The sequence below is a fragment of the Cherax quadricarinatus genome, chromosome 2 (genome assembly GCF_038502225.1).
Source record: "Cherax quadricarinatus isolate ZL_2023a chromosome 2, ASM3850222v1, whole genome shotgun sequence".
In the NCBI taxonomy this organism is placed as follows: domain Eukaryota; kingdom Metazoa; phylum Arthropoda; class Malacostraca; order Decapoda; family Parastacidae; genus Cherax; species Cherax quadricarinatus.
The window spans coordinates 75,784,964-75,803,939 of record NC_091293.1 but is presented as its reverse complement, the minus strand read 5'-3'; the positions used below and the strand labels follow the sequence as shown (position 1 = coordinate 75,803,939).

General features: G+C 40.8%; 1 protein-coding gene across 5 annotated transcripts in view; it reads left to right on the top strand.

The window, feature by feature from the left end:
* The window catches only part of Abca3 (ATP binding cassette subfamily A member 3), a 705,605-nt gene extending 687,717 nt beyond the window's left edge, over positions 1 to 17,888 (top strand). For all 5 annotated transcript variants that reach the window (XM_070088958.1, XM_070088966.1, XM_070088973.1 and 2 more), the window contains one exon: positions 17,309 to 17,888. In XM_070088958.1, the coding sequence (XP_069945059.1) occupies positions 17,309 to 17,362 (54 nt within the window). In that variant the 3' untranslated portion in view covers positions 17,363 to 17,888. The remainder of the gene's footprint in view (positions 1 to 17,308) is intronic.
* The last annotated feature ends 1,088 nt before the right edge of the window (positions 17,889 to 18,976 follow it).

Genomic DNA, 18,976 nt, shown 5'->3' with positions numbered 1-18,976 from the left:
GAATTATAGGGGAATAAGCTTGTTGAGTATACCTGGTAAGGTGTATGGTAGATTATTATTGAAAGAATTAACCCCTTTTGCTGACTGTCACATAAAAACTGTCTTTGAGGCCAGGGTCCCTGATATAGTTCTACATCATGAGCTCAGCTCACTCAGAAAAGTTGTGAACGGTAAATTTTAGCCTAGATAATAATAATAATAATTTTTATTTGGACATGATACATAGTTGTACAAGGAATTATAGTGCTTGGGTGTACATGCCAAAAGCCCCTTGTATGCAGAGCATTATGGGCAGGCTTAAAATTAATTTAAGATTAACTAAGCAATGATATATTCAGTGGTAAAAATTACAGTAAACAAATTACAACATGAAGTACAGTGGACCCCCGACCAACGAAAGCATTGTCTAACGATAAAATCGCCTAACGAAGCGTTTTAGCATAAAAATTTGGTCCGACCAACGATGAAAAACTCGACTGACAACATTCATCCCAAACGCGTCCATGTGTCTGTCTGGCCTGAGCACGCCTTAGCTGCCCTGCCTTCAGTTAGGGTGCCAGTGTTTACAAGACAGTGCAGTCACTTCCACTCATACATTCAGTACATTTTGTATTATTCCAGTGTTTCTAGTGCTTGTAACTGCTAAATAAGCCACCATGGGCCCAAAGAAAGCTTCTAGTGCCAACCCTGTGGTAAAAAGGGTGAGAATTACAATAGAAATGAAGGAGATAATCACAAATTATGAAAGTGGAGTGCATGTCTCCGAGTTGGTCAGGTTGTATAACAAACCCCAATCAACCATCGCTACTATCTTGGCCAACAGAAAGGCAATCAAGGAAGCTGTTGTTGCAAAAGGTGCAAGCATGTTTTTGAAACAGAGATTGCAAGTACTCGAAGATGTTGAGAGACTGTTGTTGTTGTGGATAGACGAAAAACAGATATCAGGAGATAATATCTCTCAATCAATCGTATGTGAAAAAGCAAGGCAGTTGCATGATGATTTAATTAAAAAAATGCCTGCAACTAGTGATGTTATTGAATTTAAGGCCAGCAAAGGCTGGTTTGAGGGATTTAAGAATCGTAGTGGCATACACAGTGTGGTAAGGCATGGTGAGGCTGCCAGTTCAGACCAAAAAGCAGCTGAAAAATATGTGCAGGAATTCAAGGAGTACATAGACACTGAAAAATTAGAACCCCAACAAGTGTTTAATTGTGACGAAACAGGCCTGTTTTGGAAGAGAATGCCAAACAGGACGTACATTACACAGGAGGAAAAAGCACTGCCAGGACACAAGCCTATGAAAGACAGGGGTAACTTTCATGTTGTGTAGTAATGCTAGTAGGGATTGTAAAGTGAGTCTCTACTCATGTATCACTCTGAAACTCCCAGAGTGTTCAAGAAAAACAATGTCGTCAAGGCTAATTTGTGTGTGATTTGGAAGGCAGACAGTAAGGCATGGGTCATTAGGGACATTTTCTATGATTGGTTTTATCATGTGTTTGGCCCCACTGTGAAAAATTACCTCCTGGAAAATAAATTGGACCTCAAGTGCCTCCTGGTATTAGACAATGCTCCTGCTCATCCTTCAGACTTGCCAGAGCGAATTTTGGGGGACTTGAATTTTATCAGTCATGTTCTTGCCTCCTAATATCACTCCTCTCCTCCAGCCCATGGACCAGCAGGTCATTTCAAATTTCACCAAAGCAATGTTTCAAAAGTGCTTTGAAGTGACCTCAGACACTCAATTGACCCTAAGAGACTTTTGGAAAGATCACTTTAGTATCCTCAATTGCATAAACCTTAGAGGTAAGGCTTGGGAGGGAGTGACTAACAGGACCTTGAACTCTGCTTGGAGGAAACCGTGGCCAGAATGTGTACAAGAGAAGGATTTTAAAGGGTTTGGGGCTAACCCTCAGGAGCCTATGCCAGTTGTGGAATCTATTGTGGCATTGGGGAAGTCCATGGGGTTGGAGGTTAGTGGGGAGGATATGGAAGAGTTGGTGGAGGACGATGATGAAGAACTAACCTCTGATGAGTTGCAAGAGCATCTACAACAGCAAGAAGCTGCAACTGAGGAAACTGCTTCAGAGGAGGGGAGAGAGAAATTGAGGAAGTTGCCTTCTTCAAAGATTAAGGAAATTTGTGCAAAGTGGGTTGACGTGCAAACCTTTATGGGTGAAAATCACCCTGACACAGCTATTGCAAGCCGTGCTGGTGACTTTTGCAATGACAATGTTGTGGCCCATTTTGGGAAAATCTTAAAGGAACACAAGGTACAGAGCTCTATGGACAGATTTTTGGTGTGACAGAGATCCAGTGACTCTCAAGTTGTTCCCAGTGGCATTAAAAAAAGAAGGGAAGTAACCCCGAAAAAGGAATTGGTACCTAAAGTCCTTATGGAAGGGGATTCCCCTTTCAAACAATAATACACCTCCATCTCCCCTCCTCCCATCTCATCACTACATCTTCAGTAAAGGTGTCATTTATTCTTCATTTAGTATAGTATTTATTGTGCATGTATCCTTCTTTTTCTGTGTAGGAAAATGTACATTTCATGTAAAAAAAAAATTTTTATACTTTTGGGTGTCTGGAATGGATTAATTGGATTTCCATTATTTCTTAGGGGAAATTAATTCGACTAACGATAAATTCGCCTAAAGATAAGCTCTCTTGAACGGATTAACTGAAATGAGTATTTCGGTTAAGAAGCATTATAGTTGTACAAATTTGTAGCATAACAATGTTTAATATAACAAAATGATCGATATACAGTACTGTAAGAAGTCATACAACTTATTAATCCGATCAAATAAAATAAAATCGATGATTTGTTGTGCAGAAATAGGTCATATGGTCATTAGACGAGTTACTGAGCATTCTATTCTATTAGGTAATATAATTAAAAAACATAGTTTGATAGGATCATAGGTTATACATTTGAGAGATACAGTTATTCAATATTTATTTAGGTGTGGGTGAGTAAGTGGTTTTTAAGAAGTCTTGAATTGATAAACAGACAGTGTTTCTTTTGTATTCACAGGTAATGAATTCCAGATATTTGGGCCTTATATGTGCATTGAGTTTTTACATAGTGTGAGATGGACACAGGGAACATCAAAGAGTGATCTGTGCCTTGTGTTATGGTCATGTGTCCTGTTGAGGTTGGTAAGACGTTTGAGGGGAGGGTTTATATCAGAGTTTAGTGTTCTGTGACCTGGAGTTTACCTGGAGAGAGTTTCGGGGGTCAACGGCCCCGCGGCCCGGTCTGTGACCAGGCCTCCTGGTGGATCAGTGCCTGATCAACCAGGCTGTTGCTGCTGGCTGCACGCAAACCAACGTACGAGCCACAGCCCGGCTGATCAGGAACTGACTTTAGGTGCTTGTCCAGTGCCAGCTTGAAGACTGCCAGGGGTCTGTTGGTAATCCCCCTTATGTGTGCTGGGAGGCAGTTGAACAGTCTCGGGCCCCTGACACTTATTGTATGGTCTCTTAACGTGCTAGTGACACCCCTGCTTTTCATTGGGGGGATGGTGCATCGTCTGCCAAGTCTTTTGCTTTTGTAGTGAGTGATTTTCGTGTGCAAGTTCAGTACTAGTCCCTCTAGGATTTTCCAGGTGTATATAATCATGTATCTCTCCCTCCTGCGTTCCAGGGAATACAGGTTTAGAAACCTCAAGCGCTCCCAGTAATTGAGGTGTTTTATCTCCGTTATGCGCGCCGTGAAAGTTCTCTGTACATTTTCTAGGTCGGCAATTTCACCTGCCTTGAAAGGTTCTGTTAGAGTTCAGCAATATTCCAGCCTAGATAGAACAAGTGACCTGAAGAGTGTCATCATGGGCTTGGCCTCCCTAGTTTTGAAGGTTCTCATTATCCATCCTGTCATTTTTCTAGCAGATGCGATTGATACAATGTTATGGTCCTTGAAGGTGAGATCCTCCGACATAATCACTCCCAGGTCTTTGACGTTGGTGTTTCGCTCTATTTTGTGGCCGGAATTTGTTTTGTACTCTGATGAAGATTTAATTTCCTCATGTTTACCATATCTGAGTAATTGAAATTTCTCATCATTGAACTTCATATTGTTTTCTGCAGCCCACTGAAAGATTTGGTTGATGTCCGCCTGGAGCCTTGCAGTGTCTGCAATGGAAGACACTGTCATGCAGATTCGGGTGTCATCTGCAAAGGAAGACACGGTGCTGTGGCTGACATCCTTGTCTATGTCGGATATGAGGATGAGGAACAAGATGGGAGCTAGTACTGTGCCTTGTGGAACAGAGCTTTTCACCGTAGCTGCCTCGGACTTTACTCTGTTGACAACTACTCTCTGTGTTCTGTTAGTGAGGAAATTATAGATCCATCGACCGACTTTTCCTGTTATTCCTTTAGCGCGCATTTTGTGCGCTATTACGCCATGGTCACACTTGTCGAAGGCTTTTGCAAAGTCTGTATATATTACATCTGCATTCTTTTTGTCTTCTAGTGCATTTAGGACCTTGTCGTAGTGATCCAGTAGTTGAGACAGACAGGAGCGACCTGTTCTAAACCCATGTTGCCCTGGGTTGTGTAACTGATGGGTTTCTAGATGGGTGGTGATCTTGCTTCTTAGGACCCTTTCAAAGATTTTTATGATATGGGATGTTAGTGCTATTGGTCTGTAGTTCTTTGCTGTTGCTTTACTGCCCCCTTTGTGTGTAGTAGGCACAATAATAAGTATGGATGTTTTGTACGATGAGTAAGTTTAGAGTTTTGAATATTGGTGGAGTATGCTGCCTGGAGTGAGAATTTGTTATCATTCTTACTGCAGCCTTTTGTTGGGTAATTAATGGTCTGAGATGATTTATTGTTGTTGAGCCCCATGCGCAGATTCCATAGGTGAGATAGGGGTAAATGAGTGAGTGATATAGGGCCAGGAGAGCTGATTGTGGAACATAGTACCATATCTTCAATAGTATGCCTACGGTCTTGGAGATTTTCTTGGAAATTTGTTGTACATGTGTTTGAAATTTGAGTCTATTATCAAGGTGGATTCCTAAGAATTTTCCCTCTGTGAGCTTTGTGATAGGTGATTCATTATCATTATGTTAAGAGGAACATCTGTAGTTCTGTTCCCAAACTGATTGAAGTAGGTTTTGTCAATATTGAGAGTAAGCTTGTTAATCATCATCCAGGTAGATATTTTCTGTAATTCGGTATTTACAGTATTGGCTAGTATGACTGGGCTTGGGTGAGAGAAGACGTATGTAGTTTGGGTAGCTGTGATGCCTTTGGTAGGTTGTTTATGTAAATGAGAAGAGAAGAGGGCCAAGGACACTTCCCTGTGGGACACCCACTGTAATTGGTTGTGTGGAAGAGTTTGCTCCATTTGTGTACACATATTGGCTTCTGTTGCTGAGGTATGACTTTAGGTAGCTGAGAGAGTGCCCTCTTATACCATAGTGTGATAATTTTATGTGCAACAAATCATGGTCATTTGTATCAAAAGCTTTACGTAAATCAGCGAAGATCCCCAGTGGGACTTCTTTTTTCTTGAGTGTAGAGTATATTTGTTCTAGAATGTATGTATAATAGCATCATTCGTATTTTTATTAGGCCTGAACTCAAACTGATATAGGGGTTCAGTATGTTGTGGGAGATGAGGTAGGAATAGATTCGCTTATGAATTAATTTTTCAAAGATTTTAGAGAGAACGGGTAAGTTGGATATCAGCCTATAGTTATTCAAGTCTGCTTGATCTCCTCGTTTATGTATTGGTGTAACCCTCGCTATTTTGAGAACTGTAGGGAAGGTGGAGGATTCGATGGATTTGTTAAAGAGTGTTGTAATGATTGGTGACAGCACTTGTGAAGCTTTTTTGTATATAAAGGGTGGTAAGGTATTTACATCTCCTGTCTTGTTCTTTAGTGTGTTGATAATAAGTGAGACTTGTGTTGGGTTGGTCGGAGCTAGGAACAGTGTGTTCGGGTAGGTGCCAGTGAGGTAGTCATTAGGTGGAGTATTTGAGCTTGGGATTTTACCTGAGATTTTACCCAAGAATGGGTCTGTGCACCATATAAAAAAAAAATCCTGCCCCACTCACTGCATGATGCAAAAAGCAAAATTGTGCCTGGGTGTATGATTTACAATAGCAAGTTTGCAGTGTTTTCTCAGATGGTTTTTGTGGTTTTATTGGTATCATGGAAGACATATTATTGAAATAAAGATGATTTTTATTGGTTTCATCACTAGAAGTACTTTGAAATTGAGCTTAAAATAACAGAAAAATTCAGTTTTTGCCAATATTCCAAAGAATGGATAAAGCCTCCCCCCCCCTCCCTCACACACACACAACCCCCAGTCTGTTTTATGGATTTTTAGTAGGTATGATTCAGTTATTTATTTTATGAATTTTTAGCATATGATTCAATTATTATGATGCTGTAAACCATGACCAATTGTTCCTGGTTATACTTTGTTATCCAAGAAATTGAGTAAAACTTCTATTTTTGTGTGAATAAGAATTCAGATTGGAAAGTAAGGGTACTATAGAAGAGGCCTGGGGACATGACTGATAAGTAGAGGAAATGTTTTAGTGCCAGGAATGTCTACATTGTTTATTATGGACTATTTTTAACCCTTAACCCTTTCAGGGTCCGTCCCATAGATCTACGGCTTTACTTTCAGGGTCCAAACCGTAGATCTGTGTCATGAGCTCAGCTCTCACTGATAAACTGTGAGTGGTACATTTGGGCCTAGATATGAGAGAATACATCTATGTGGTATGTGTGCACCACATAAAACAGATCCTGCAGCACACTGTGTATAATGGGAGAAAAAAAACAAATCATGATTTTTCGATTAAAACAGCGACTTTGCAGTGTTTTTTCGTATGTTTTTTATAGTTGTATTTGCGATTTCTTGGTCTCATTTGATAGAATGGAAGACATATTACAGAAATAGAGATGATTTTGATTGGTTTTAGCACTGGAAATGGCTTGAAACTGAGCTCAAAGTAGCGGAAATTTTAAATTTTTGCCGATATTCAAGAGTAAACAAACGACCTCACACGTCTAATACACGCCAGCTGGTGGGTCTAATATGCATTCACAAATATGGTGGTGATATTTATACAATTATTACAGTATTGCATAACAGTAAATCTTCTGTTATTTGGTGTGAATAAAAATTCATTATGTGAATAAAAAATCAAAATGGAATTTATTTGTAAAGCCTCAAAACGTAACTAATGAACAGAGGAAATGTTAGTTTAGTTCCAGGAATACCTACATTGTTTATTCTGGACCCTATTTTGAAATTGGAATATTTTGAACTTTGTGTTAAATTGGCCAAATTAACAATTTCTGATCACTTTATTTTGTAGTTGAAACAGTTGACTTGGCTATTTCTTGTGCTCAATCGATAGAATAGAAGTAATACTAGTGAGATAGCTAAGAATTTGGTTGACTGGAATAATGTAATTGGCCTAAAATGGGAGTCAAAGCTGGCAAAATCGCCGATTCGTAAATATCGCTGACACGTCAAAATTCGTGAGCATAATTTCGTCAATTTTCCATCAAATTTTGTACTTTTTGTTTTATTACCTTCACAAAAAGATTCTCTACCATTTCATAAGAAAAAATAACAAATTTTTTTTTTTTAAATTCTTGGACACTGGGGCACCACTTCAGATTTGGGCCTTGGACCCTGAAGGGGTTAAGGGTTGAGACCGCTGCTCGCAAACTTGCTCCCAGGGTCAAAGAATTAAAAAAAAAAAAAATTATCATGAAATGATAATCTTTTTCTGAGGGTGATGAAACAAAAAGTACAAAGTCTGATGGAAAATTTATGGAATTATGCTCTCGCAAAGTTAGCGGTCTCAGCAGTATTTATGCATTGGCGATTTTGCTCTCTTTGAGCTCTATTTTGAGCCAGTTCCATTGCTTCAGTCAGCCAAACTCATAGTTGTTTAGCTAGAACTATTATTCTATCGATTGAGTACAAGAAACTGCCCATTTACCTATTTTGACTACCCAATAAAGTGATCAGAAATTATCAATTTAGCTAATTTCAAACAAAGTTCAAGAAAGGCCAGTTTCAAAATAGAGTCCAGAATAAATAATTTAGGCATTCTTGGCATTAAAATAACATTTTCTTTGTCCATTACTCACATCTCCAAGCTCCTCTTATATTATGCTTGCTTTTCATTTTGAATTTTTATTCACACAAAAAATAAAAGATTTACTGCTATTCAGACTATTGCATAGTGGTAATAATTGTGTAAATAATGTCAGTGCATTCGTGAGTGCATATTAAACTGGCCAGTTGACGTGTACTGGACGCATGAGGTGATATTGTTTACTCTTGAACATCAGCAAAAATCAAACATTTCTGCTACTTTGAGCTCAATTTCAAGCTACTTTTATTCTGTAAACCATTCAAAATCATCTCTACTTCTGTAATATATCTTCCATTCTATCAAATGAGAATACAGCCATAAAAACCATACAAAAATTCACCATAAAGCCGTTGTTTTAATACCAAAAACAGTCGTAGCTTTTTTTTTATGCACTGCGTGCTGCAGGATTTTTTTTTATATTGTGTATACTGACCATGCAGACCCATTCTCTCATATGTAGGCCAACCAGCTTTCTCCCGCAAGATTGGAAGCCACTAGGATTTTACCTGGAGAGAGCTCCAGGGGTCAACGCCCCTGTGGCCCTGTCTGTGACCAGGCCTCATGGTGGATCTCTCAGTAGTACCAGTTACCAGTAGTATGACTCACTACCAACCGTCTGTGTGAATCACTGACTGCTATTCATGTTGCTGCTGACCATAGCATGTTTTTGAACATCGCTCACCCCGTAGGCACTGGTGGGTCAGTCTGAGATAGAGAGCAGAGAGAGGCAGGGCGGCTGATGGTGCTTCCCATACTTTCCATTATAATTATACTTATTAACCAGCCTACGTGAGTGTTTTTACCCCATCCATGTGGTCTGGTGTGATTCAATTCCAGCTCCAGGAAGATCTTATTCTGACTGTGAAGCCACCAGCACCCATCAGTGACTTTGTCATGAACCAAGAATTACTGTATTGAACAGCCGAGTTGGGTACTCCTAGCAGAAGAGTATACCAGTTAGTAATTCCACAGTCACTAGTGAATGTAGCCTTACAGCTAGTTCATGATGTACCAGGTGTTGTGCACCCTGGTATGGATCGTTCAGTAAAACAAGCCAGATTGAAATACTTTTGGCCTCGTATGGCAACTGATATTTCTGAGTATGTTAAGAAATGTAATGTCTGCATGCAACATAAAGGTAATGCTAATGGTCCTAATCCAATCCAAGTGTATCCAACTACTAGCAAACCGTGGGAAAGATCTGTTAACTAATTTCCAATGTTCCCTCCAGGGCAACAAACATGTGTGTGTTATGGTAGACCATTTCAAAAGATATTGTGAGTTAGTTCCTTTGCAGATAAGACTGCTGAGACAGTAGCTAAAGTGTTTAAAGAATGCATTATCAGCAGGCATACCACCCCTAAGTTCCTAGTAACAGATAATGGAGGTGAATTCTGTAATGAGATTCTTGAAAATTTGTGTACCTTGTACAAGATCTCTAAATCCACCATTGTTCCTCATCATCCTCCCAGCAATGGGTTAGCGGAACGAACCAATAAGAAAGTACTTGATGTCTTGAGAGCCACTATCAATCCCAACGTGAAACTTGGGATGAAGTTATACCTGATGTGCAGTGTGCTATAAATTCTGCTTACAATGTTTCTATAGGTGACACTCCACATTATGCATTGTACGGTGTAGATTAACGTTTGCCTTATGAGTTGTTATATTCTAACCCGAAACCAAATTACAACCCTGATGATTTCATAGCAACTCGTACCAGCCTAGCTCAAAGCATCTTTAGAAGAATCCATGAAATGCTTCATAAATCAACAGCAGAATTTACAAGAGTCGCAAACACTTGAGCAAAGCCGTCCAAAATCAAAGTAGGTTCGAGAGTTATGCTGACTAACTTTAACAAAACGTCTGCAATGCCTAAGCTTGATCAAAAGTTTGTTGGTCCTTATCGAGTAGTTGAACATATCACTGGCAATAAGTATAAGGTTAGAGAAATTAGTACTGGTCAGTATAAAGAATCGCATTTAGATTATATGAAGTTAGTACGTGATGATAATGATGTTCCAACCCAGACTAATATGACACACTGACAATCCTCCTGATCCTGTACTCTCTACCTCTGATACTCAGTCAGACGATCAACCTGAATGTCGTTATTCCCTACATACACGACAGGTATTGAGAAATCCTCAAGTATCATTTGTAACTACCAATTCAGATTTGCCTCAAATACAGCATGAGTTAGCCAGTGCAACAGAGTTTGATCCTCCCAGAGATGACACCCATTCTGCATATGTCAATCTCACCCTAGCAGAGTTGGGGTTAAATGTAAATAACCTGTGTAGATGAATAATTACAGTATCAACTTATTAATATTCAAGAATTTTTTTTTTGTGTTCACGTTCTCTCCAAATTCTGAGATTTAACAGTCTAGATTTGAATGTACCGAATCTGCATCTGTTAAACACTTCTTTGTATATATTTCTTCCTCAGAATCCGTAGAGCACATGAATACAGATCGATTGATCAAATTTTTTTTTTATCACTTCTATTGTGTAATCCCAACGTTGAGTTTCATTCGATGAGTTGTGCTTTATCATACCTTGTAATGCATTACAGTTTCATTACAGTAAATTACATTAGCTTCCATTCCAATGTTCTACTTATGTATGTTATAATGTTCAATTGTTGTGTACTTTGACACTGTATAGAATCAGCCCAAGCCGTACGCCTGCCATCTCTAGTTTGTATTAGCTGTATGTCGGGACGACATACGTTAGCGTCGCCGAGCTCTCAGTAGTACCAGTAACCAGTTTTATGACTCACTACCAACTGTCTGTGTGATTCACTCACCGACTGCTATTCATGTTGCTGCTGACCATAGCATGTTTTTGAATGTCGCTCACCCCGTAGGCACTGGTGGGTCAGTCTGAGATAGAGAGTAGAGAGAGGCAGGGCGGCTGATGGTGCTTCCCATACTTTCCGTTATAATTATGCGTACTAACCAGCCTACATGAGTGTTTTTACCCCATCCATATTATCGAACCCACATGACAGATCAGGGCCTGATCAACCAGGCTGTTACTGCTGGCTGCATGCAATCCAATGTACGAACCACAGCCCAGCTGGTCAGGTACCGACTTTAGGTACTTGTCCAATACCGGCTTGAAGACAGCCAGGGGTCTATTGGTAATCCCCCTTATGTATGCTGGGAGGCAGCTGAACAGTCTTGGGCCTCTGACACTTATTGTGTTGTCTCTTAATGTGCTAGTGACACCCCTGCTTTTCATTGGGGGGATGTTGCATCGTCTGCTGAGTCATTTGCTTTCGTAGGGAGCGATTTTCGTGTGCAAGTTTGATACTAGTCCTCCTAGGATTTTCCAGGTGTATATAATCGTGTATCTCTCCCACCTGCATTCCAGGAAGTACAGGTTTAGGAACTTCAAGTGCTCCCAGTAATTGAGGTGTTTTTTCTCTGTTATGCATGCTGTGAAGGTTCTTTGTACATTTTCTAGGTCAGCAATTTCACCTGCCTTGAAAAGTGCTGTTAGTGTGCAAGCAATATTCCAGCCTAGATAGAACAAGCAACCTAAAGAGTGTCATCATAGGCTTGGCATCCCTAGTTTTGAAGGTTCTCATTATCCATCCTGTCATTTTTCTAGTATATGCGATTGATACAATTTTATGGTCCTTGATGGTGAGATCCTCCGACATGATCACTCCCAGGTCTTTAACGTTAGTTTTTCGGTCTATTGTGTGGTTGGAATTTGTTTTATACTGTGATGAAGTTTTAATTTCCTCACGTTTACCATATCGGAGTAATTGAAATTTCTCGTCGTTGAACCTCATATTGTTTTCTGCAGCCCACTGAAAGATTTGGTTATGTCTGCCTGGAGCCTTGCAGTGTCTGCAATGGAAGATACTGTCATGCAGATTCGGGTGTCATCTGCAAAGGAAGACACAGTGCTGTGGCTTACATCCTTGTCTATGTCAGATATGAGGATGAGGAACAAGATGGGAGCAAGTACTGTGCCTTGCGGAACAGAGCTTTTCACCATAGCTGCCTCGGACTTTACTCTGTTGAGTACTACTCTTTATGTTCTATTTGTCAGGAAATTATAGATCCATCTACCAACTTTTTCTGTTATTCCTTTAGCACGCATTTTGTTCGCTATTACGCCATGGTCACACTTGTTGAAGGGTTTTGCAAAGTCTGTGTATATTACATCTGCATTCTTTTTGTCTTCTAGTGCATCTAGGACCTTGTTGTAGTGATCCAGTAGTTGGGACAGACAGGAGCGACCTGCGCTAAACCTATGCTACCCTGGGTTGTGTAATTGATGGGTATCTAGATGGGTGGCAGTCTTGCTTTTTAGGACCCTTTCAAAGATTTTTATGATATGGGATGTTAGTGCTGTCAGTCTGTAGTTCTTTGCTATTGCTTTACTGCCCCCTTTGTGGAGTGGGGCTATGTCTGTTGTTTTTAGCAACTGTGGAATGACCCCACTGTCCATAGTCCCTCTCCATAGGATGTTAAAAGCACGTGATAGGGGCTTCTTGCAGTTCTTGATGAACACAGAGTTCCACGAGTCTGGCCCTGGGGTAGAGTGCATGGGCATGTCATTTATCGCCTGTTTGAAGTCATTTGGCATCAGGATAACAGATAGGCTTGTGTTTACCAAATTCTGTGGCTCTCTCATAAAAAATTCATTTAGATCTTCGACTCTCAGTCTGGTTAGTGGCTTGCTAAAAACTGAGTCATATTGGGACTTGAGTAGCTCACTCATTTCCTTGCTGTCATCTGTGTAGGACCCACCTTGTTTAAGTAGGGGCCCAATACTGGATGTTGTTCTCGACTTTGATTTGGCATAAGAAAAGAAATACTTTGGGTTTCTTTCAATTTCATTTATGGCTTTCAGTTCTTCCTGCGATTCCTGACTCCTATAAGATTCCTTTAGCTTTAGTTTGATGTTTGCTATTTTTCTGACCAGTGTCTCCCTACGTATTGCAGATATATTGGCCTCTTTTAGCCGCTCTGTAAAGGGAGCACCTGTCTCTTTCTATTTTACATCTACTCCTTTTTCTTAAAAGAATATGCTTTGAGCATACATCAAGTGGCACAGAGTTAATCTGTTCTAGGCATAAGTTGGGGTCTGTGTTGCTTAGTCTATCTTCCCAGCTTATATCATTTAGGACTTGGTTTACTTGGTCTCACTTTATGTTCTCGTTATTGAAGTTGAATTTGGTAAAGGCTCCCTCATGACTGATCACATTTTGTCGGTCTGGGGCTCCACACATATCTGAACCTCGATTATGTTGTGATCTGAGTACAGTGGACCCTCGCATAACGCTATTAATCCATTCCTGAGAGCTCAATGTTAGACGAAATTATCGTTAGGTGAATTAATTTTCCCCATAAGAAATAATGGAAATCAAATTAATCCGTGCAAGACACCCAAAAGTATGAAAAAAAAAAATTTTTACCACATGAAATATTAATTTTAATACACACAAACTGAATAAGACATCCACAGTTACATGACACTTACCTTTATTGAAGATCTGGTGATGATTGATGGGATGGGAGGAGGGGAGAGTGTTGATGGTCTTAGTGTTTAGAAGGGGAATCCCCTTCCATTAGGACTTGAGGTGTCAAGCCCTTTTCCGGGGTTACTTCCCTTCTTCTTTTAATGCCACTAGGACCAGCTTCAGAGTCACTGGACTTCTGTCGCACAACATATCTGTCCATAGAGGTCTGTACCTCTCGTTCCTTTATGAGTTTCCTCAAGTGGTTCACAACACTGTCAGTGTACAGGTTGCCAACATGGCTTGCAACAGCTGTCTGAGGGTGATTTTCATCCATAAAGGTTTGCAATTCAAGCCACTTTGCACAGATTTCCTTAATCTTTGAAGTAGACAACTTCTTCAATTTCTCTCCCCCCTCCTCCGAAGCAGTTTCCTCAGGTGTGGCCTCTTGCTGTTGAAGTTGATCTAGCAGCTCATCAATGGTTAGTTCTTCATTGGCCTCCTCCACCAACTCTTCCACATCCTCCCCACTAACCTCCAACCCCAAGGACTTCCCCAATGCCACAATTGATTCCTCAACTGGCATACGCCTCTCAGGGTTAGCCTCAAATCCTTCAAAATCCCTTTTATCTACACATTCTGGCCACAGTTTCTTCCAAGCAGAGTTCAAGGTCCTCTTAGTCACTCCGTCCCAAGCCTTACCTATATGGTTTACACAATTGAGGATATTAAAGTGATCTCTCCAAAACTCTCTTAGAGTCAATTAAGTTTCTGAGGTCACTACGAAGCACCTTTCAAACAGAGCTTTTGTGTACAGTTTTTTGAAGTTTGCAATGACCTGCTGGTCCATGGGCTGCAGGAGAGGAGTGGTATTAGGAGGCAAAAACTTGACCTTAATGAAGCTCATGTCCCCACAAAGTCGGTCTGCCAAGTCTGTAGGATGACCAGGGGCATTGTCTAACACCAGGAGGCACTTAAGGCCTAATTTATTTTCAATTAGGTAATTTTTCACAGTGGGGGCAAATGCTTGGTGCAACCAGTCATAGAAAAAGTCCCTAGTGACCCATGCCTTACTGTTTGCCCTCCACAGCACACAAATTAGCCTTGAGGATATTCTTTTGACTGAATGCTCTGGGAGTTTCTGAGTGATACACTAATAAAGGCTTCACTTTGCAATCACCACTAGCATTGGCACACATTAACAGAGTAAGCCTGTCTTTCATAGGCTTATGTCCTGGGAGTGCCTTTTCCTCCTGAGTAATGTAGGTCCTGCTTGGCATTTTCTTCCAAAACAGGCCTGTTTCGTCGCAATTAAACACTTGTTCAGGTTTCAGTCCTTCACTGTCTATGTACTCCTTGAATTCCTGCACATATTTTTCAGCTGCTTTGTGGTCCGAACTGGCAGCCTCACCATGCCTTATCACACTATGTATGCCACTACGCTTCTTCAATCTCTCAATCCAACCTTTGCTGGCCTTAAATTCACTCACATCATCACTAGTTGCAGGCATTTTTCTAATTAAATCCTCATGCAACTTCCTAGCCTTTTCACTTATGATCGCTTGAGAGATGCTATCTCCTGCTATCTGTTTTTCGTTTATCCACACCAATAACAGTCTCTCAACATCTTCTATCACTTGCGATCTCTGTTTCGAAAACAAAGTTGCACCTTTGGCAAGAACAGCTTCCTTGATTGCCATTTTCTTGGACACAATAGTAGCGATAGTTGATTGGGGTTTACTATACAACCTGGCCAGCTCGGAGACACGCACTCCACTTTCATACTTAGCAATGATCTCTTTCTTCATCTCCATAGTAATTCTCACCCTTATTCCTGTAGGGTTGGCACTAGAAGCACTCTTGGGGCCTATGGTCACTTATTTTGCAAGTGAAATCACTAAAAACGCTTTAATAATGTGAAATGCTCCGATTGTATGCTTGGATGTTACCGCGGAGGCTGGCTTGTAAACAATGCCACCGGCGGAACAAGTGAGGCTGGCTCGGGCTGCACATAGACGCGTCTCGGACGAATCGCGTTGAGAGAGTTTTTTAGCGCTAGGCGGATTTAACGTTATGTGATGCCATCGTTAGGCGGGGGTCCCGTTTTTTATATGGTGACATTTCGTATCGGATCATCGTCAGTGAAGATGAGGTCCAGTGTATTCTCCAATCTAGTAGGCTCTATTATTTGCTTGTTTAAGGTGAATTTTGTGTAGAGATTTAAAAGCTCGATGTGTGTGTGAGTTTTCATCTGAGCTGCCTCCTGGTGTTATCACTGCAACAATATTATTTGCTATATTCCTCCATTTTAGGTGCCTTAAGTTGAAATCCCCCAGGAGCAAGATGTTGGGGGCAGGAGCTGGAAGATTTTCCAGACAGTGGTCAATTTTTAACAGCTGTTCCTGGAATTGTTGGGACGTTGCATCCAGAGGCTTGTAAACTACCACAATGACCAGATTTTGGTTCTCGATCTTTACTGCTAAAACTTCAACTACATCATTTGAGACATTTAGCAGTTCTGTACAAATAAGTGTCTCTGCGATATACAGGCCAACCCTCCACCCCTTTTGCCTGTTCACTCTGTCGCATCTGTAACCTGGGATCCATATTTCGTTGTCCAAGTGATCCTTTATGTAGGTCTCTGTGAAAGCTGCGGACATTGCATTTGCATAGTAGTATTACAGGACCGACTCTGGCTTCAAAGCCGTAATATTCCGGGACCGACCCCGAAAGAGTTAAATTGGTATTTTTAATTTTGTGTGAAATTGGCCAACTTACCAAATTCTGATCACATTATAGGGTACTTGAAATAGTTGAATGGGTGTTTTTTTTTGTGCTCAGTCGATAGACTGGAAGGCATACTAGTAAAATAGCTAAGAATTTGGGTAACTAAAGCAGTGGAATTTGTATAAAATATGACTCAGAGTCATATTTTATACCCATAGCATTTAACCCTTACCATAAGTAGGGTTAAGTGTTAGCAAAATATTCTAAGAATCACACAGAATCAAGGGATTACCATCAATGTCTGTATTGTAAACAGTATATGCGAGCATATGCTTCATACACTGCCATCTGTGTCTGCCCAGTAAACTATTTTAGGAAAACAGTGGTCCTGTAATTATATCTGGACTAAACAAGATGCTGGATGATCCTTTGTCAGTAAATTGATGTTGTGCCTGTAGTAGTACTTGTAATACTGTAATATAATATACCCTCAAATAAATCTTGATCTAATGATCTTTAAAAATTCAGGACAAATTCCACTGGGTCATTTCAGAAACAACAATGTCCATTGGTTACAGAATTGTCATTATTGTTATGATCATAGCAAAACACTAATCTCTGTTCACCACACCTCTCAAGGAAGGTTCCTTGATGTTGGTGAGGGGCTCTTGATTTAGGGAATTAGATCTGTGCTCCAGTTCCCCGAATTAAGCCTGAATGCCTTCCACATCCCCCACCCCAGGCGCTGTAGAATCCTCCGGGTTTAGTGCTTCCCCCTTGATTATAATAATAATAATAATCTGTTCACCACAGTCACCATTGCTGGCCACCCACTCCCTATTAGTTCATTAAATCGAGGGTTTTATTTCTATATTTTAACCAGTGATATAACTGTAGATTATATTGTATTAGACTTCTAATTATCATATCTTTATTTTTTGCAGGTTTTCTTATCCTTCACACGTGGACAGAGACCTGATAAGAATGACAACAGATAAAGGATAAATGTAATTTAATTTAATTTAAAAAAATAGTGTAAATTTGGAAAAATTATAGTAAAAAAAAAAGTCAGAATATAACCTGTCAGTAATGCTGTACATTTAAAGTATTGAACTTAGTTTTAATAGTGACAGACTAAGAAATTAACAATTCTCTGAATATTAATTTCAACTGATACTAGTCATGAAATGGAATTTACAATATAGGGAACTTGAGGTTTGGCTGAATATATTAAACTATTTTTGAAAAACCTAAAGGTATCCATTAGTGGTCTTAGTAATATGTTCTCTCATGTGATGTGCAGTGCTTAAAATATACGTATACTCGAGTGTAGATCAAGGTTTTTAAGACCAAATATTTTATAAAAAACTAGAGGTAGACCTCTTCATTAGTAATTCTTTTGAGAGGTTGAAATCTCTACATATTAAGGGCCTATCACACTAAATTCCTACTTTTTTGGTACGTTGAAAGCAAAAACCACACTTGGTAACCATATTTGACCTTAAATATATATAAAACAAATAATTTGTGATAGTTTCATTTGCATCACCTTCATCCCATGTTTTCTTCTGGGGTGTTTATAGGGTAACCCCTCTTCAAGGGGGGCTCCTTGGCGTGGTGAAGAGGCTCTTGGTCTGAGGAATTAGACCTATCGGTCTTCTTCCTCAGACCGAACCTAATTACCCCCCAATCTCCCCTCCCCTATCCCATCCTCCCCTTTTTCCTTTCCTCCTCCCCCTCCCCACCCCTCCCTTTTGCCCTTCCTCTTTTTGTCCTTTGGGATTTCTCCCACAGGCGCGCTAGTTCCTAGGTAGAGGAAAGGATACCGGGGTCCATCCCATTCCGTTGAGGTTCTTAGCGGTGGCATAGTTTGCCGTGGAATCTGGATCGCCTGGGGATGTCCCGATCCCTCTCCGGTATCCCAGAGTAGCTTTGGGTGTCTTTCGGGCGACGAGTGTATCTCTGGAAGCCACCTTTCGGATTCCGGGGGTGGTGGCCGAAGGAGGTATGCTTTGTGGCGGATATCCGGCCGCCCTCTCTTTTGTCCACCGAGGTAGCTCGGCAGATGTGAGGTTGCTATCCCGGATTGTTAGTTTACTAGCATGATGGGTAGGGTATGGCACGGGTTCCATGCTGCATCTGCGCTACTTGCGGTGCTGAGGTCCTCTTGGGCGCGGAGGGAGATTTCTGGCCCTTTCATTCCTCCTAGGACCTATCCCTCCCCGGTCCCCCCTTTTTTTTTCTTTTTTTTATTTTTATTTTCTTTTCTTCTTTCTTTTTTTTCTTAAAAACAAAAAGAAAGAAGTAACCTAACCATGGCAGCCCTAGTCCATGAACCTGGTACCCCCGGGCCCCTTCTTGATACCGCACCCCGTTCTGACCCCGCCTCGTCTTTGGACCACTCTTCAGACATTCCTCATGCCTCTGTACCTATTGCCGGTGCTGTTTCCTCACCCGCTTCAGGTACTGAGGCCTCGACTGACTCTTTCGATTTATCGGACCTTCGCTCTCCTCTGACTATGCTTCCGGCCTCTCCCTCTACGGTGCGGCAATTTTCAAATCGCCGACCCGTTCCACGTCGGACCAACTCTGGTCCCACGCCTAAACGCCAA